Raw genomic sequence first — 19,946 nt, forward strand, 5'->3', positions numbered from 1 at the left:
CTAATACACAGATTCCTCATCATACAGCAGTATATACATTTAGGACTAATACACAGATTCCTCATCATACAGCAGTATATACATTTAGGACTAATACACAGATTCCTCATCATACAGCAGTATATACATTTAGGACTAATACACAGATTCCTCATCATACAGCAGTATATACATTTGGCTTCTTGCGCTCGCTACTAAGTGACAAACTAGAAGTGGCAGAGGGACATCACCTCTTGGCGCAGTGTGCAGGAGATGTCAGCTTAGGCCACAAGCGGAACCAGACTCGACAAGTCGCGTTTCCTTGGGGAGAGAGCGAGGCGTGCGATCGCCGGAAGTTATGTCAATTGTGTTGTCTTGGAAACTAAGCCGCTACTTTATCCTGTTAAGTGATGGCGGAGGACACCCTGACTACGGTAATCTATGGCGGTAACGTTAGCTGTGGATCAGTACTGTGAGAGAAGGTAGAATGACGGGCTGGCACTACCTGCATGCAAGTTTATTTCGGCCGTATTGCCTTACATTCTATGTGGTCATCTTTGTGGCATGGGTGATCGGGATTGGTGACGAGTCGGGGAATGACAGGAGGTAAACTGGAGTGAACTATCCATCTGGTGCCCCTCAGTGTTACCTATTTTCTGGGGTAATCAGCAGGAGTTCCCGGGTGCGGAGTTGTATGTTTGTACCTGTCAGTTCATGAGGTTTAGGCTGAGGTCAATTCTGAGGAGCTGTAATCAGATCAGCGCATGTGCAGCTTAGGGTAAGGACAGAGATGATGAAAGAACAAGATCTGTTCGGAAAGGAAATGTTCACAGATTTGCTCATGGATAAGCCGTTTATTTACGTGTATATTGAAACATTTGTTTTCTTGTAGCCAAATCTCTGGCATTGAGACCCTCTACTGCAATATTTCTGGATGTTGCTAAGCTCACCATACACATTAAATAAAGACTGTCCGAATCTATAGATTTCTATGGTATCGGCCAATGATCTAATGTATATGGGGGCAAACTAACTGAAAGAACAATTGGACATAATGGTTCTCAAAATACTGGATTGTTCAAACACATAGTCCAGAGGCAACGCTCCGTCACAGGTGTGAAACACTGAGGAGGAGACTTCTCAAAACGAGTGCAAAGGAAAAGTGGAATAGTTGCCCATTGCAACCAATCAGGTTTCTGCTTTCATTTTCCAAAGGGCCTTTGAAAAATGAGAGGTGGAATCTGCTTGGTTGCTATGGGAAACTACTCCACTTTTCCTTTGCACCAAGTTTGATAAATATAACCATTTGCTCTACAGAGGGCTAACACTGTAAAACACTCTACTAGAAGAATGCTTCTTCTACTAGTGCTGTGCTAATACCATTGCCTTGTTGGAAAATGGGGGATAAGTGCCTCCATCACAGAGTCCCGAACTTGCTGCCGTAACAGATAATCACATTGCAGTTACGACCACAGTTACTATATTTTTTGTATTCCATGTCCAGCAGCGGATACCTTCATCCATGTGTACAGGAGTAGCATTGTCAATATGCACTTCCAGTGTTAAATTATTATCTGACGTCGTTTTCTCACAGGTCCCATCTGAGTCTACAAATTTGAAAAAGCCTCGTGCTAAAAAAGGTGGGGGTCTCATCCTATTTATTTTGTTCTGTCACATTATAATGTTTAGCCTATCCAATAAATTGTAGAAAAAAACTGAAGTGGGCATGCGGCCTTAGGGAGTGTATATTTATGCACATTAAGGTTCTCCGTTTTTTTTTTTTTTTGCACCTTCAAACTGGTTGGCATGTTGTGTAAATCAAATGGTAAATACCCCCCAAAAATCCATTTTAGGCCTATCGTGCGGCCATTCCGTCAAAAGTAGTGCAAGTCCTACTCCTGCCTGCTTTTGACAGAACTGTCTCGGCCTTTGCATTGATTTGGTCCGTGAAACAACGGGCTGTACACGGAAGCCATTCGTGTGCGGTCCGTGATTCACGGAACCGCCATTAGCGTCCGTTCAACGGCACACGGAAGTGTGCATGAGGCCTCAATTTAAGGTTGTAAGGCAACAAAACAGGAAAAACACCAAGGGGGGGCGGATACATTCATAAGACACTGTTTATTTTGGAATCCGATTCAGGTAATTTACAAATATGGTGTTAGTCTTCTAAATACGTGTCATGTGTTCAAGTATGCAGCTCTTCAGTAATAACATTGAGCAGTTATGAGTTTGGATTACAAATATAAGGGTAAGGCCTCATGCACACGACCGTATTTTTTCCCACCCGTAAATACTGGCGTAAATACGGGTCCGGTGTCACACGTATTCCACCCGTTTTGCACCAGTATTTACGAACCCGTGCCCGTAAATATGGGTCCGGTGTCACCCGTATTCCACCCTTATTTACGGGCACGTTTTTGGCGGCAAAATAGCACTGCACTAATCGGCAGCCCCTTCTCTCTATCAGTGCAGGATAGAGAGAAGGGACAGCCTTTTCTGTAATAAAAGTTAAAGAAATTCATACTTACCCGGCCGTTGTCTTGGTGACGCGTCCCTCTCTTCACATCCAGCCCGACATCCCTGGATGACGCGGCAGTCCATGTGACCGCTGCAGCCTGTGATTGACCTGTGATTGGCTGCAGCGGTCACATGGCCTGAAACGTCATCCAGGACGTCGGGCCGGATGTCGAGAGGGACGCGTCACCAAGGCAACGGGCGGGAGACCGGACTGGAGGAAGCAGGAAGTTGTCGGTAAGTATGAAAGTCTTTTATTTTTATTTTTTACAGGTTTATACTGATCGGTAGTCACTGTCCAGGGTGCTGAAAGAGTTACTGCCGATCAGTTAACTCTTTCAGCTCCCTGGACAGTGACTATTTACTGACGTTGCTTAGCAACGCTGCCGTAATGACGGGTGCACACATGTAGCCACCCGTCATTACGAGAGCTCCATAGACTTCTATGGACTGTCCGTGCCGTTATTACGGCCTGAAATAGGACATGTTCTATCTTTTTCAACGGCACGGGCACCTTCCCGTGAGAAAACGGGAAGGCACCCGTCGCCAATAGAAGTCTATGAGCCCGTAATTACGACCCGTAATAACGGGAGTTTTTACGGTCGTGTGCATGAGGCCTAGGGTATGTTCACACGCACTAATTACGGACATAATTCGGGCGTTTTTGCCCCGAATTACGTCTGAAAATAGCGCCTCAATAGCGTTGACAAACATCTGCCCATTGAAAGCAATGGGCAGACGTTTGTCTGTTCACACGAGGCGTATATTTATGCGGCGCTGTCAAATGACGGCGTGTAAATAGACACCCGCGTCAAAGAAGTGACCTGTCACTTCTTTGGCCGTAATTGGAGCCGTTATTCATTGACTACAATGAATAGCAGCGCCAATTACGTCCATAATTGACGCGGCGTTCAAGCGCCTGCACATGCCGTTACGGCTGAAATTACGCGGATGTTTTCAGGCGGAAACATCCCCGTAATCTCAGCCGTTACGGACGCTGTCGTGTGAACATACCCTAAGAAGAGTCGGACAGGTTGGATTCTAATTGAACTAGTCCTTTGTTCTCCATAGAGATAAGCGGCACTTATTGTGTTCCTGTTGAAATAAACACGTAGCTGTCAGCTGAAGGACAGCTATTGAATGTGAATCTTCTTTACTGGGTAACTGACATCTGAACTCTAAGGGCTTATTCAGATGAACGTGCTATACGTCCGTGCAACGTGTGTGATTTTCACGCGCGTCGCACGGACCTATATTAGTCTATGGGGACGTGCAGACAGTCCGTGATTTTTACGCAGCGGGTGTCCGCTGCGTGAAACTCACGACATGTCCTATAATTGTGCGTTTTTCGCGCATCACGCACCCATTGAAGTCAATGGGTGCGTGAAAATCACGCGCACCACACGGAAGCACTTCCGTGGGATGCGCGTGATTCGCGCAACAGCAGTGAAAAGTATGAATGAAACTCACGACATGTCCTATAATTGTGCGTTTTTCGCGCATCACGCACCCATTGAAGTCAATGGGTGCGTGAAAATCACGCGCACCACACGGAAGCACTTCCGTGGGATGCGCGTGATTCGCGCAACAGCAGTGAAAAGTATGAATGAAAACAGAAAAGCACCATGTGCTTTTCTGTTTACAAACATACAAACAGAGTGTCATAATGATGGCGGCTGCGCGAAAATCACCCAGCCACGCATCATATGATCATGACACACGGAGCTGTTAAAGAGGCTCTGTCACCAGATTTTGCAACCCCTATCTGCTATTGCAGCAGATCGGCGCTGCAATGTAGATTACAGTAACGTTTTTATTTTTAAAAAACTAGCATTTTTGGCCAAGTTATGACCATTTTTGTATTTATGCAAATGAGGCTTGCAAAAGTACAACTGGGCGTGTTTAAAGTAAAAGTCCAAGTGGGCGTGTATTATGTGTGTACATCGGGGCGTGTTTACTACTTTTACTAGCTGGGCGTTCTGATGAGAAGTATCATCCATTTCTCTTCAGAACGCCCAGCTTCTGGCAGTGCAGACACAGCCGTGTTCTCGAGAGATCACGCTGTGACGTCACTCACTTCCTGCCCCAGGTCCTGCATCGTGTCGGACGAGCGAGGACACATCGGCACCAGAGGCTACAGTTGATTCTGCAGCAGCATCAGCGTTTGCAGGTAAGTAGCTACATCGACTTACCTGCAAACGCCGATGCTGCTGCAGAATCATCTGTAGCCTCTGGTGCCGATGTGTCCTCGCTCGTCCGACACGATGCAGGACCTGGGGCAGGAAGTGAGTGACGACACAGCGTGATCTCTCGAGAACACGCTGTGTCTGCACTGCCAGAAGCTGGGCGTTCTGAAGAGAAGTGGATGATACTTCTCGTCAGAGCGCCCAGCTAGTAAAAGAAGTAAAAACGCCCCGATGTACCCACATAATACACGCCCAGTTGGACTTTTGCAAGCCTCATTTGCATAAATACAAAAATGGTCATAACTTGGCCAAAAATGCTTGTTTTTTAAAAATAAAAACGTTACTGTAATCTACATTGCAGCGCCTATCTGCTGCAATAGCAGATAGGGGTTGCAAAATCTGGTGACAGAGCCTCTTTAAGTGCCTTTTGCGCACGCAAAACGCAGCGGTTTTTGCGTGCGCAAAACGCACACGCTCGTGTGAATCTGGCCTTAATTCTTAATTTTTACTGAGAGAGGAACAGCAATACAAATAGTCAGGAACGTGGTCTCCTTACATTAGAAGGTGAAAAAGGGCAGCACCATAAGTAACATAGCATCAGAAAAAGCGTTAAAACACCATAATGTGATGTCATAAAATATAAGATGACTGAACCAGCGGCCTCCTCAACTTTTACAGTAAATTGATTGTTGAATTTTGCAAATATATTGTGCAAGTGGAGATTTCCTTTAAAAAGTGTAAATTATTATTTATGTAACTTGTCATAAACCATTTGCAGCTCCAGACCTACCTATCCTGGAAAGACGCAACTGGCTCATTCATCTCCACTATGTCCATAAAGATTATGAGGCTTGCAAAGTGAGTTGTCATGGATTCTTTATCATGCCATTTAATCTAGAAGTGTAAGGCTCTGTTCACACTTGCGTTGCTTCTTTTCCGTTCGATTTCTGTTGCTTTTTAATCAGAATGACGTGATCTGCGGCACTATTCTATAGAGTAAATTCAGTGGGGAGGGGGACAGATCTGGCAAATGGACCATGTTGACACCTGTGTGAACAAGGCCTTATGTAAATACAAATGTAATTTATATATCTATCAAGATAGCATTGGTTTTGTAGACCAGTGATGGCGGTGATAATTGACATGATCATAAAAATATGAATTATGTATTGTGCTTGTTTCCAGGTTGTGATTAAGGAACAGCTCCAGGCTACAGAGGGTGTGTGTGAATATGCAGTCTACGTGCAAGGTAAGAAGGGCCACGTACGTTACATCAGCATCCCATCATGTCCATTCCTTTACGGCTGGATTTATCCTTTGGATGCATCAATCATTTATTGCCTTTTACGCCTTTTATGTAAAGCAGTAATGGAGCTGTATAGACCGTTGACCCCCTCCAGGTTCATCATAGTCCTTTAACATTCAACTATACTATCAGCTATTATTGTAACAATGTCCTACTAATATTTTCTTCTTTCTAGCTTTGATCCTAAGATTGGAGGGGAAAATCCAGGAATCTCTTGAACTTTTTCAGACATGTGCAATTTTGAATCCAACCAGTCCAGATAACCTGAAGCAAGTAGCTCGATCACTGTAAGATTTCTAAATTGCGGTTGACTACATCTGTACTGCCACGCAGCTCTGTCACACGACACATACATGTAGCACTCGCATTCATTTCAAGAGCAGACGAGATCTTTTTTTGACGTGACTTATCACTTCCAGCATAGAAAAAAAACGATAAAAAATGAAGAACAAAGTTGTATGGCAAAATCACATCAGTCAGGTGCGCCATTTTTTTAGGTTGTGTTTAATTTTACCATTAACATATTCCTATATATTCTCATAATTTCTGGTTTTGTCTGTTTCTTAAGATATTTTTATAAGACATATATTTGGTCTTCGTACATAGGGGCAACAGTCTATGACTCAATACTTACTACAGTTAGGCTTGGTTCACACGCCCTATTTACGGACGTAATTCGGGTGTTTTAGCCTCGAATTACGTCTGAAAATACGGCTCCAAAGCGTCGGGAAAAACATCTGCCCATTCATTTGAATGTGATTTACGATGTACTGTGCCGACGGTCATTTTTTTTACGCGACGCTGTCAAAAGACGGCGCGTAAAAAAGACGCCCGCGTCAAAGAAGTGCATGTCACTTCTTGAGACCGAAATGGAGCCGTTTTTCATTGGCACCATTGAAAAAACAGCTCCAATTACGTCCGTAATTGCCGCTCCGAAAAACGCGAGTACGAGCAATTACGTCTGAAATTCAGGAGCTGTTTTCTCCTGAAAACAGCTCTGTAATTTCAGCCGTAACGGACGTGCACGTGTGAACATAACCTTAGTGGGATCTGTTCAGCCATCCTTTTCTTTTCTTTTTTTTGTCCCCAATAACTGCAACAGATGCTAAAAGACTGAACAATGGAAACATTTGGGAATGTTTTCAAAATCTTTCTCGCTCTCTCTTTCTCTCTCCTGCACTAAATATCCATTTGATCAGCTCTGGCCACATGCTAAGGCCGGGTTCACATGAGAGTGTGCTTTTTGGGCACGCAAAAAACGCAGCGTTTTGCCTGCGCAAAAGGCACTTGACAGCTCCGTGTGGCAGCATAATATGATGCGCGGCTGCGTGATTTTCGCGCAGCCTCCATCATTATTACACCATTTAGATGTTTGTAAACAGAAAAGCATGTGGTGCTTTTCTGTTTTCATTCATCCTTTTGACAGCTGTTGCGCGAATCACGCTGTTCGCACGGAAGTGCTTCCATGTGACATGCGTGGTTTTCACGCACCCATTGACTTCAATGGGTGTGTGATGCGCGAAAAACGTTGAAAGAACGGACATGTCGTGACTTTTACTCAGCGGACCAACGCTGCGTAAAAATCACGCACATGTCTGCACGGCCCCATAGACTAATATAGCAACGTATATCCCGTTCGTCTGAATAAGCCCTAACTTTGTATTGCGATTGCCGGAGTCCATAGGAACACATTACTTTTCAATATGGCCGTTGACAGACAAAATATCATTAATAAATTCAAAAGCTACTTATGCTGTTGTGCAACAGAAGTTTTTAAATAGCCAAGCCATAAAGAGTTAAAGCTTTTAAAATGATCTAATGATATGTTATAGACACATATTAGCAGATATTTTTGCTAAAGTCTTTGATGTCAAATAAACATTGACAACATTCCATAATTTATTTTACAGTGATTAAGTTTAGTTACAGAAAATCCTTAATCTATTTAGGAGTAATAAAATGGCCACCTTTATATTTCCCTCTTTTGTCTGCATTTCTTGCTAACATTTGTTGTTGTCATGGATTTATTTTTAATTTTTTTAGGTTTTTGTTGGGGAAGCACAAAGCAGCCGTTGAGGTTTACAATGAAGCAGCTAGACTCAATAATAAAGACTGGGTACGATGTGAACCTCTCCCTGCATACTATTTTAAGTTCACTTCAAAGGGGGTTCTACCAGAATGGACAATTATCACCTATTTTTGTCTGATTGCAGGGGGGCCCACCGCTGTGACCCCTACCGTACGCGAGCATGGGGGTACCAAAACCCTCTGTTTGTTCTTACTGCACCCCCCCCCCACCCTGCAAACAGCCTTGCGCTGTACTTGGCTGTCTTTGTCATTCCCATAGACTTTGAATGGAGCAACAGCGCGCATGTTCGACTGTTGCTCCATTCAATGTACTCCGCACTGCGATCTAGCAGTGAGGAGGAACAGGGTGTTTGGGACCCCGGTCTTGTGATCAGTGGGGTCCCAGTGGTGGGGCCCCCACCAATCAGAAAATGATCACCTATCTTGTGGAAAGGTAAAAATTGTGCATTCTGGGAATACCCTTTAACCTGTTCTAGTATGTAATGTTGTTTGCCGAAGATCTGCTTTTATTTGTATGTTTTACTTTTTAATGTCTCCAAAGTTTTAGATCTACAGGGTGCAACCATACCCTCTATGCATGAGTGGAAACCTATGACGTGCGCACTTAAAGAGGCTCTGTCACCAGATTCTCAAATCCCTATCTCCTATTGCATGTGATCGGCGCTGCAATGTAGAGAACAGTAACGTTTTTTGTTTTTTTTTTAAAACGATAATTTTTGGCCAAGTTATGAGCAATTTTATATTTATGCAAATGAGCCTTTCTAATGGACAACTGGGCGTGTTTTCTCTGATTTCCAACTGGGCGTGTATTGTGTTGTTACCATCTGGGCGTGTTTACTTGTTTTACTAGCTGGGCGTTGTGAATAGAAGTGTTTGTCAGCATCATATGTCAGCATCATACACTTCTATTCACAACGCCCAGCTAGTAAAACAAGTAAACACGCCCAGATGGTAACAACACAATACACGCCCAGTTGGAAATAAGAGAAAACACGCCCAGTTGTCCATTAGAAAGGCTCATTTGCATAAATATAAAATTGCTCATAGCTTGGCCAAAAATTATCGTTTTAAAAAAAAACAAAAAACTTTACTGTTCTCTACATTGCAGCGCCGGTCACATGCAATAGGAGATAGGGATTTGAGAATCTGGTGACAGAGCCTCTTTAAGCTATGTTCACACATAAGGGGTTTATCTTTCAGATTTCTACCACGGAAGCGCAGTTGATGTGCCACGGATTTGCATGCCATGGAGCTAATCCACGTATATCTAATTCGCTGCCTTTTCTGTGCGGAATCCACGACAGGAAGGAGCATGCACATTTTTTCTAGAGCATGTGTACGGGGTTACCAGAACCCCATTCACATGCATTGAAGCCGGAATGTTAGAGGATTTGATAAGGATTTCACCGCAGAATCTGGAACATGTGAACACAGCCTAACTTTGTCTCCCAGTATTATTTCTAAATGGTAAACATTAAAGTGGGCCTATCTGCACTTTCACGCTGCCCTATTTATCGATCAGTCAAAAGATATAGAAAATAGCTAAAATACTGGCAGGAACACTATGGAGGAATGTATTAACTTTTCAATGACCGTTTTCTGGTTGACTTTTAAAGCATTTAGATTGCCCGTGCCACTTTTCCAAAAAGTTTAGCCAAAGGGGCATGCCTGCCGCGATCCAATAAATTTACTATAATTTGCACCAGAAATTATAGCGTAAATCTAGGTCATAGCTGGCGTAGATTTCCTTTTCTGGCGCACGGACAGCCGAGATGCGCTTTTTTTAATACGAAGTGTATACCTCTTAAATTTGGCACATCTTACTCCAGCTATCTGTATATTAAGATTGGTGAGAGGTGGTATGCTGCTTTGACTGCTGTATGGAGGAAGGGGGGGAGCTCTATTGCCACTACTGTCGAGGATGATCATTCCCAGTAAGGCCAAGCATGGCTGTGCTGTCGTTCGTGTATTGGGGTGCAAAGTGATGTGCTAGTTATTGTAGCTGAGCTTGCAAATTTTGGTTGCAGTCTGTTTAGCTTTAGAATAAAAAGATTTAGGGTAAAAGGGTATAGAGGTTTTAACCTGTCTTTGCTGACTCCTAACTTTGTGTAGCTGGCCTCTGGACCAAAAAAAGATTTGTCCAAGTCTAAAGGATTCACAGAAATGAGGCATGGCACAAATAAATACTCATGAAAAAAAATGTTTATTAATTTGTATTGCTACTAATATGTCATATCATTTATTTTATTTATTCATAATTAAATTTTATTCTTTAGGAAATCTGTCACAATTTGGGAGTTTGTTACCTCTATCTGAAAGACCTCAGCAAGGTACAACATTTGAAATAGATGTTTTCTATTGGTTCTCTTATTTTCACTGACTTTTTGGAAAGCATCCTTTTTAAAAAAAATAAAAAATCTAGAGCAAATTATGGTGTTGCTCATGTCCACAAAGTGGAGATAGTAACTTAAATCAGATGTGCACCTTTGTAAGAAATGATTGTTAGATATCTATCGGCGCAGCTGGAGCAGTACAAGTTGCACTACATGTTTGACAGTTTTATCCATTTCTTCTTTTATCTTTAAGATCTATTTTCTCTGACATGCCGGCTGATGGACCTGCACATTTAGAGCTCAGTGGGTGTTCCCTGTGAAGCATGTTATCCATTTTCTCACTGCTCTAACTGGTGTCTTTTTTTACAGTGACATGGCCATGCAAGCTGTGATTTTTTTGTGAGAAATTATTTCAGAAGTCTCTACACTAACCTGTTCTGACCACCGATGCCTCTACAGTGCTCAGGAGTAGGTTAGCAAGAAACATGTCACTGCAGAATCAGACTTCACACATGGTTTATAGTCTGTAAACATAAAGCAGCAGCTGTATCCACCTGGTACACATATTTCAGCATAGGAGCTGTATAAACAAATCTAGTTTAATTAAAACCAATGGCAAAGATGCCTGTTTTATTTCAGTTGCATTGAAGCAAAGAAAAATTGTTGCAAAGGTGCACATACCCTCTAAGACATACCAAATAATACTTGACGTATCTCAGACCTGTTCCCTCACATCAACATGAGTCTGAAATCTAAAAATGTAAAAAATAAACTAGACTTGGGATAAAAAAATGCCATTATTCCAATTCTGTCTATTTTGTAATCCAGGATAATTGTATGTAGGTGCTTTCCAAATTTTCACAGAAGAAACATAGTGCAACAAAGATGTGATAGGTGAAAGCTCTTAGTAGATACATAGCTTGTTGTGGCTGCGTGATGAAGGCGTTTCTTATGTACTTTAACACCTCCCCGACCACCCACTGTCTTTTGACGTCAGGCGGTGCGGGTGCTTAATCTACAGAGACATCTTTTGGCGTCGCTGCAGATCAGGCTGATGAGCGCTCGTGAGAGCGCTCGTCCTCTAAGCAGGAGCTGTAACTTACAGCTCCTGATCTTAGAGCAGCCTCCTGAACACAGCTGGGGTCGGCAAACATTCGGACCCCAGCTGTTTAACCCTTTGATTACCGCGGTCCGTGACCACGGCATGATCAAAGGGAATTCCCCTCTTTGATCGCATCACCGGGATTCCAGTGATGCGATCAAACACTGGGGAATCCCTCTGCAGTCAGCCCTGGGGACCTACAAAGGACCCCAGGGCTGTCTGTTCCGTGTGCCTGCTGTACGGGCACACTATGTATAGGGCAACGATCAGCAGCCTGTGTCATAGTGACACAGTGTAATGTATTAGCATACAAAAGTATGCTAATACATTATAAGTAAAAAATAAAGTTACAAATAAAGTTATCCCTTGATGGGATTAAAAAAAAAAAAAGTAACAAAACAAATAAATAAATAAAAAAAGTCCCAAAAAGAGTCTTTATTTTGCATTAAATACACTATATTGCCCCTACACTAAATAAAAACAAAAAACCTAGGCATATTAGGTATCTACACGACCGTAATAACCTGAAGAATTAATCTAATGGGTTATTTAGCATGAAACGTGAACGGGATAAAAAATAAACAAAAAAAACTATTCCGAGAATCGCTTTTTCCTATATTCACGCCGTAAAAAAAGTATTTTTTACCCCCAAACTGTGGGGGAAAAAAAAATACTATTTCTCTCGCATAAAAAAGGCCTCATACAGCCACGTCAGTGAAAAAATAAAAAAGTTATGGCTGCTGAAACGCAGAGAGGCAAAAACAGAAAAATTGAGCTGGTCATTAAGGTCTTTTCAGGCCCGGTCATTAAGAGGTTAAGACAATTTAGTAAAAATAACCCATTAAACCATTTCTGTTTTCTCCAAAGAGCAAAGAGCAGCTGAATCTTGCTCTTCAATTGCACAGACAAGAGCTCAGCGCCATGACCTTAGGAAAGATCCAGCTTATGGAGGGAGACACAGAGGGTGCTATCAAGACCTATTTGCAGGCGCTGCAGTGAGTATTTGCCTAATGTATCTCCAACCCAAATGGATTATATATTGTTTCCAGTTGAATTGATTTCTGAAAGAATACTTTTTCTAAAGTTCTATCTACAGATGGATAATCCATCTATGTAAAGTAGTACTTGCCTTAAGCCTTCATGCACATGACTGTAGCCATGTGCACGGCCGTGATTTTCGGGTCGGCTGGGGGCAGAGTGTCACTCGCGAGCTGCCCGCAAATCACGGGAAGTGCACATGGACGCGGCCATTATTTGCTATGAGCCTGGACCGCAGAACACGGCCGTAATAAGACATGCCTGTTATTTCTGCGGTCCAGGCTCCTGGGCCATGCACGGACCGTGGAAACCACGGTCGTGTGCATGGCCCCATAGGAATGAATGGGGCTCCAATTCTCCCGTGGATTTTTGGGGGAATTGCGGCCGCAAAAGCACGTTCGTGTGCATGGGGCCTAGTTAATATACTTATAAGCATCTGATATTCTTACATCTTTCTGCCACCCAAACCACTACAGCATTCCAGGGAAAGTATGGCACTGTAAAATTTCTGTTCTCTCAATTTTAGTCGGGCAGTGAATTGTGCTATTTGTAAAACACACTTTTATTTAAACTTATTGTTAATGTAATTGAACTGTGCAACTCAACATTATCAGGATGGGTTTTCAGCCTCTGAATGTATGCAATGATTCTTCCTTTATATTGACCGCAAGCTGCGATCCTGAAAAGGCTGAGGAATTGAAACAAAGTATAATATAATGCTGCAGAACTTTTTACTATATATCGATTAGGCTTAATTTACATTAAACCAAGAAACCCTTTTAAGTGGTATGAATGACGTCATAACTTTTTTTAAATTTTTTTTTTTCAGGCTGTCTCCAGAGAGTACAGAGCTGTTAACCACACTAGGACTGATGTATTTACAGGTGATAAAAAAAATATAGGATCCACTTTAGATCCTGATTCATTTCTTATCACACTATTGCTTTTCTCTGGTATTGTCTATCTCTATGAATTGGTGCTTTTTATTTTTCTTCCTGCTAGATCACAAGTGCTCTATTCAGTCTTACCTCTGTTTTTGATATGTATATGATCAGTTGTATGTAGCACTCAAGTTGATGCGCACACTTTTTTTATTTTTTTTGTGTCACATTTTCCTGTCTGTTACAATTGCATCCAGGGCAACGATCAGTGAGGGTATGTTCACACGGCAGCGTCAGCCGTAACGGCATGTGCAGGCGCTTGAACGCCACGTCCATTATGGACGTAACTGGAGTTGGTTTTCCATGGAGTCCATGGAAAACGCCTCCATTTACGTCTGAAAAAGTGACATGACACTTCTTTGGCGCGGGCGTCTATTTACGCGCCGTTTTTTTGACAGCGACGCGTAAATATACGCCTCGTGTGAACAGACAAACGTCAGCCCATTGCTTTCAATGGGCAGATGTTTGCCAACGCTATCGAGGCGTAAAACGCCCGAATTAGGTCCGTAAATAAGCCACGTGAACATACCCTAACAAGCGTTCCTATGAACGCTCGTTTGCCCGATCATTGACCCGTGTTAACCTAGATCACTCTAGCACTGGTTTATCTCTAGGGCCCGTTCACGTTAGCATTGGGCTTCCATTTGGCTTTCTGTTCATCTGTTCCGTCAGAGGAACAGACAAACGGAAAGTATCGTCTGTTTGCATTACCATTGATTTTAATGGTTTTTTTTGTTTTTTTAGTTTGCTTGTTTGCAAACTCGTATCTGTTGGTACCTTTTTAAATATAAAGATGGTGTTGAAGTCAATGGGTACTTTTAATTGTCTATCCTACTTGTTTTTTTAGCTTACTCTCTTTGTGTAGCATTTCAAGAATATATGTAATGTATTGATCACTTTGTCTCTCACTCTTTCCATTTTACCACAGAACGGTCTGTATCAAAAAGCCTTTGAGTATCTTGGGAATGCTCTCACGTATGACCCTAGCAATTATAAGGTAAAGGAATGTGCAGCTTGCATATAATGCAATGTATTTTATCTATAGTGAACCCACGTACATTACACAATACTTAGTTTTGTATTAGGAATTTTAGTCAATGGGTTAGTACTGTAGTACTATAAGGTATAAAATTGACACGGCAAATTTAAACTTCTTGTTACGTTTTGTGACACTTGTATTTTATTTTTAAGGGCATACTAGCAGCTGGCTGTATGATGCAGTCTCATGGGGATTATGATGTTGCACTCAGTAAGTATCGAGTTGCTGCATCTAGTGTTCCAGAAAGCTCCCCATTATGGAACAACATAGGCATGTGCTTTTATGGGAAGAAGAAATATGTGGCGGTAAGAATGGATATTTATTATGGAATGGATGTTTATCCCCTTCTGTTCTACCAAACGCACCTGTATAAATATGATATGGGTAGAAATGCTCTTTATAAAATAAATGACTTGGAATCTGTATCACTGTACGTGTGACCCTTTTCAACATGCTTATTGTGGGATCTCTGTTACAGGCCATCAGTTGTCTGAAGCGTGCACTTTACCTTTCCCCATTTGACTGGAGAGTGCTATACAATCTTGGACTTGTTCATCTCAGCATGCAGCAGTATGCCTCAGCCTTCCATTTTCTGAGTGCAGCCATCTCCCTACACCATGGAAACGCAACACTTTACATGCTTTTGGCAGGTGATATACAGCACATGTTTTGTGAGCGTGCACAGCTATGACCTGGCGTAGTGTTGCAGCTAATATTTACTAGTATATTAACCTCCATGTTTTTTTTTTTAAAAGTGTCACTTACATATCTGGAAGATACAGAGAATGCTAAGAGTTCATATCAACAGGCAGCCAGTCTGGACCAGTGAGTGAAAAATAACATTACTCTTCCTTATTTTATTCTTATACCTGAATATTGTGTTTTTTTGTATTTTATTCATATACCCACTCTCTCTCCCTCTCAGGACAGACCCCCTTGTGAATTTGAACTTTGCTATTCTGCTCTACAATCAGGGCGATAAGAAGGGGGCTCTGGCCCAGTACCAGGAGCTAGAGCGCAAAGTCGGTGTTCTCAGGGGGACTTCAACTGAATTTGACCCTGAGGTGAGATTGAAAAGCAAACCATATCAAAACACAAACATACATTTTCGTGTAAGATCTTGTGTTGAACCTGGCATTAATCCCTTACTGACCAGCCTATTTTAAACCTTAATGACCAAGCCATTTTTTACGTTTTTCCATCGTCTCATTCCAAGAGCTATAACCTTTTTATTTTTGCGTCGACATAGCTGTATAAGGTCTTGTTTTTTGCATTTTTTTTTAAATTAACTTTATTAAACTTTTTTTTTACTTTTTTACTAGTCCCACTAGGGAACTTTAATATGCGATTCTCCGATCGCTATTATAATACACTGCAATACTTTTGTATTGCAGTGTATTACTGCCTGTCCGTTTAAAACGGACAGGCATCTGCTAGGTCATGCCTCCGGCATGATCTAGCAGGCATTCGTTCAAGGCAGACCTGGGAGCCTTTCCCCGGCTGCCATTAGAGACACAGACACTCGGCGATCGTGTCGGTGGGGGAGAGAGGGAGCTCCCTCCCGCTCTCCAAAACCACTCAGATGCGGTGCACGCTATTGTGCACCGCATCGGAGGGGTTAAACGGGTGAGATCGATACTAATATCGATCTCACCCGGCAGAGCAGGGACGCCCCCCAGCCCTCAGCTGTCTCTAGCAGCTGAGAGCAGGGAGATTTGACGCTCCCTGCTCTGTTTACTTTATCCTGATGCAGTGCCGTAAAAAGGCATATGCATCAGAATAAAGCCCGTTAGTGGCCGCCGTTAAAAGGCGTATTGGCGGTCACTAACGGGTTAAATCTTATCTAGAACTTAATATAAACAAAAACCATAAGAAAAAAAACATTTGAGACTGACCTTTTAAGCCGATTCTTTGGATGGCTTTATTTCTAAGGGTATGTTCACACATAGCGTAAACCAGGGGTCTCAAACTCGGCCAGGTAAATGAGCCGCACATAGAAAATATTTGAAGTTGATGGGCCGCATTACTTTCAAATTTGATAAAATACTACATTTTATTTGAACTACTCTAACAATACTACATTACTATAATAATAGCGCTAGGTTTAAACTTACCGGAAATTTGCGAGTTTATTCCATGTGCTTATTTTAACAATCCAGTTTAAGTGTCGCTAAATTCAGTCTGGCTGCTCAGTTGGCAGACACAAGAATGTCTGTCTAGATTGGGCAGCCCCTTCTAAGATATTGCCACAGCGCTCCCCATAGATAATGCCACAGTGCCCTCTGTAGATAATGCCTGCTCTGACCAGATTCCTCTGCTGGAGGAGCCCCTGAAGTCTCTGTCCATATATGGAGAGTGGCATCAGGTGATCCTCCTGGACCAGATTCCCTGCCCACATTCCTCTGGCCGGAGTTTCCTCTGCTGGAGGAGCCACTGAAATCACTGTCCATATATGGAGAGTGGCATCAGGTGATTCTCCTGGACCAGATTCCCCGGCCAGAGCTTTCCCGACACTCAGGCAGGGGATTCCTCTGCTGGGGGAGCCCCTGAAGCCACTGCCCATATATGGACAGTGACTTCAGGGGCTCCCCTAGCAGAGGAATCCCCGGCCCGAGCGTCGGCAATGCTCTGTTTGGGGATTGCACTCCTAGAGGGAGCCCCAATGAAGCGGACTACAGTGAGGGCGGAGTGTAGCACTGTCAACATGGTGGGGTGCATGGGGCACTATCTACAGGGGTCTGCGTTGCCATTGCTCACCTACCACCAATGATCCAGCAGCGGGAAAGGGACTGCGCTCCTTTATGACGTCATGAAGGAGCACCGGCGCGCTCCTCCTTCGGCCTGCTCTCTCCTCTCCCAAGGGTGCCTCGCGGGCCGCAGATGACAGCGTGTTTCAGACCCCTGGCGTAAACCATGCAGAATTTCCGACCACATTTTCTGTGCGGAAATTCCGCCGCACATCACAGTAATAGCAAAGTGGATGGGATTTGAACAAATCTCATCCACACGTTGCAGAAAAGAAATGCGGAAATTAACCTGCGGTGCGGATCAGGTCAAATTCTGCAGTGTTTATGCCAAGTCTGAACATACTCTAATAGGGAAAGTGGACATAAATAGCAAAAGTATTTTTATCAGATTTGCCATTTATCAGCGTAAAGAAAGGTATGAGAACGGGTTCAGATTACCGTATGTTGTTTTGATGGAAACGATACATACTCCCGAAATTATTCAAAATCCATTATTTTGTCACCATTCTATAAAATATACTCCACATTGGCTTTACTTTCACCAGATGGTTGACATGGCACAGAAGTTGGGGGCTGCTTTGCAAGTAGGAGAGGGTCTTGTGTGGACAAAACAGACAAAAGACCAGAAGGCCAAGCAGCGAGCAGCAGTTAAAGGACCTAGTACAGAGCAGACCCCATTGGGCTCTAATCAAGCCCTAGGAAGGGCAATGTCCTCTGCAGCAGGCTACAGTAAGGCTCCTGCTCTGCCTTCAGGTGAGACACTGCACTTTAAAACATGTTTTTTGTTCTTTTTTTTGTTTTTTTATTAAACTACTTATGCTCTGTTCACATCTGCAGCTGAGGCGCCATATACAGATTCCATTACTTTTCCTGTCAAAATGACGGAGATCTCGGTAGGACCTAATTGATACCATTATAAGATATTGGTGTCTGTTGGGCACCACTGGTGTTTTTGCGACGGATCTGTCACGTCATTGTGGCTTAGGTTATAAACGGAAGCCACAATACAGATGCGAACAGAACCTAAAATGAGAATTTAGAACATTTATGTCTCGTTTTATTTTAGTATCCACAGCTCCTGTTTCCAAACCTCCATCTCTACCACTGGAACCAGAGGATTCTTCAAATTCTGGTTCCTCCACAGAATACAGAAGGTGACCCTGTGAACTTTCAGCACATTAATGGAGAACTGTAACAAATACTTAAACACTTTTACTCAGTGTCGGGATGTATGCGCACATATAAAAAATAAACTCTAATTTACCTACATATGGTAAACACTGCCTACTCAGGATAACCCCTGTCCATATGCTCTACTAGAGCATAATGACATCATCAAGGGGATTCCTTAGCTCAAGTCCCCCCTCTGTTAGCCAAAACAGAGACAATTAAAAGAGCTTCTCTCACACTGAAGGACTTAGCACTACCATGTATTACATGGTCACCCATTGTACTCTTTCAGAACCTGCTGATGCAAGGTTATCACTACAGGCTCCATCAGACACTTCTTGGGATTGGAAGAGGACTTTATGCATAGCTCGGGCTCTATACAGTTAACTTTCAACAATACTTCCTTCTGCTATTTAAGGTTTTCCTTTTGAGACAATCATTTCTAGGTAAAAGGCTATGTTTGAAGTATATAATTCAAGGGTAGGGGTACTTTAAGTAGTTGTGCAAAGTTATCGTCTTAACTGACTGAATTGTAACAGTTTATTTTATAACATAGGCAGACAGTTCAGCCTAAAATGTGTGTTCTATCCGAACATGATATATAGTATATTTGTATTGATCTATCTATCCTGAGGTTCTTCAGCTTAAGTAAGCTGATCTTGTATATAGATTCCTGTTTTCTATAAAATGGCTAAATAAACTAGGAATGTCAGCACTTCAAATACAATATTCTTTGTCTGAACCATAATCTTCTCCTACACCCATTTAGAGTATGTTAACTGTTACAGGGATGTAATGTAGAGGAGAACATGGAATGTTAGTCATAGATGTTTTATAAATTTAACTACTAAACTTCTACATACATTGGTGGCTAACACCGTACAACACAATGCTACTAGGTGCCTGTATAAAAAAAATAAACTCACTGTCTTAAAAGCCCCTAAAATTAATTACTTAAAAGCTCAAACCCAGTGTTTTTTTTTCCTTTTTGTTTTTTTAAGTTTGCCATATTCTTTTCAAAGAATAGGTTTTCAGGCGGCTGGGCAAAAGCAAAATTGTACTTCATCAATTTAAAAATTCCATGCACCTCAAGCATGATAAAGAAATGTAAGTGTAAAGGATCTGCCAGACACAGCTTCTGTGTCGACGCCCGTGGGTAATCAGTCTGCACCTGCTCCTATGTCTGTGAGACTGACTCCATCTTCCACCACTCAGGATGACAGGCTTAGGAGTGGGAGAGCCTATCACAGCCTGGCCAGACGAAGCTAGCTCCCACCCACTGTCTATTTATACCTGCCTTTCCTGTTCCTCCTTTGCCTGTGATTCTGCTTGTTTCCTGGCTCTGCTGCTGCTGCTTGAACTACTGATCCTCTGCTTGTTATTTGACCTTTGCTTACTGACCACTCTGCTGCTCAGCGTTTTGTACCTCGTGCACTCCTGGTTTGACTCGGCTCGTTCACTACTCTCGTTGCTCACGGTGTCTCCGTGGGCAGCTGCCCC

At 42.7% G+C, this 19,946-nt stretch overlaps 1 protein-coding gene across 2 annotated transcripts; it reads left to right on the forward strand.

Annotated features, from left to right (window-relative positions):
- Positions 1-301: 301 nt before the first annotated feature.
- On the forward strand, positions 302-19,396 carry BBS4 (Bardet-Biedl syndrome 4). Of its 2 annotated transcripts, XM_075857726.1 has the most exons (16): positions 308-413; positions 1,574-1,619; positions 5,461-5,540; positions 5,868-5,931; positions 6,164-6,275; positions 8,032-8,104; positions 10,353-10,406; positions 12,379-12,506; positions 13,379-13,433; positions 14,419-14,487; positions 14,682-14,834; positions 15,008-15,179; positions 15,285-15,354; positions 15,455-15,593; positions 17,822-18,029; positions 18,343-19,396. In XM_075857726.1, exons 1-16 carry the CDS (start codon positions 390-392, stop codon positions 18,432-18,434), a joined length of 1,539 nt encoding a protein of 512 aa, XP_075713841.1. In that variant the 5' UTR covers positions 308-389; the 3' UTR covers positions 18,435-19,396. The 2 variants fall into 2 exon arrangements, with proteins under 2 accessions (XP_075713840.1, XP_075713841.1); XM_075857725.1 differs by lacking the exon at positions 1,574-1,619 and having other exon boundaries at positions 302-413.
- The last annotated feature ends 550 nt before the right edge of the window (positions 19,397-19,946 follow it).

The sequence above is a fragment of the Rhinoderma darwinii genome, chromosome 3 (genome assembly GCF_050947455.1).
Source record: "Rhinoderma darwinii isolate aRhiDar2 chromosome 3, aRhiDar2.hap1, whole genome shotgun sequence".
NCBI lineage: Eukaryota > Metazoa > Chordata > Amphibia > Anura > Rhinodermatidae > Rhinoderma > Rhinoderma darwinii.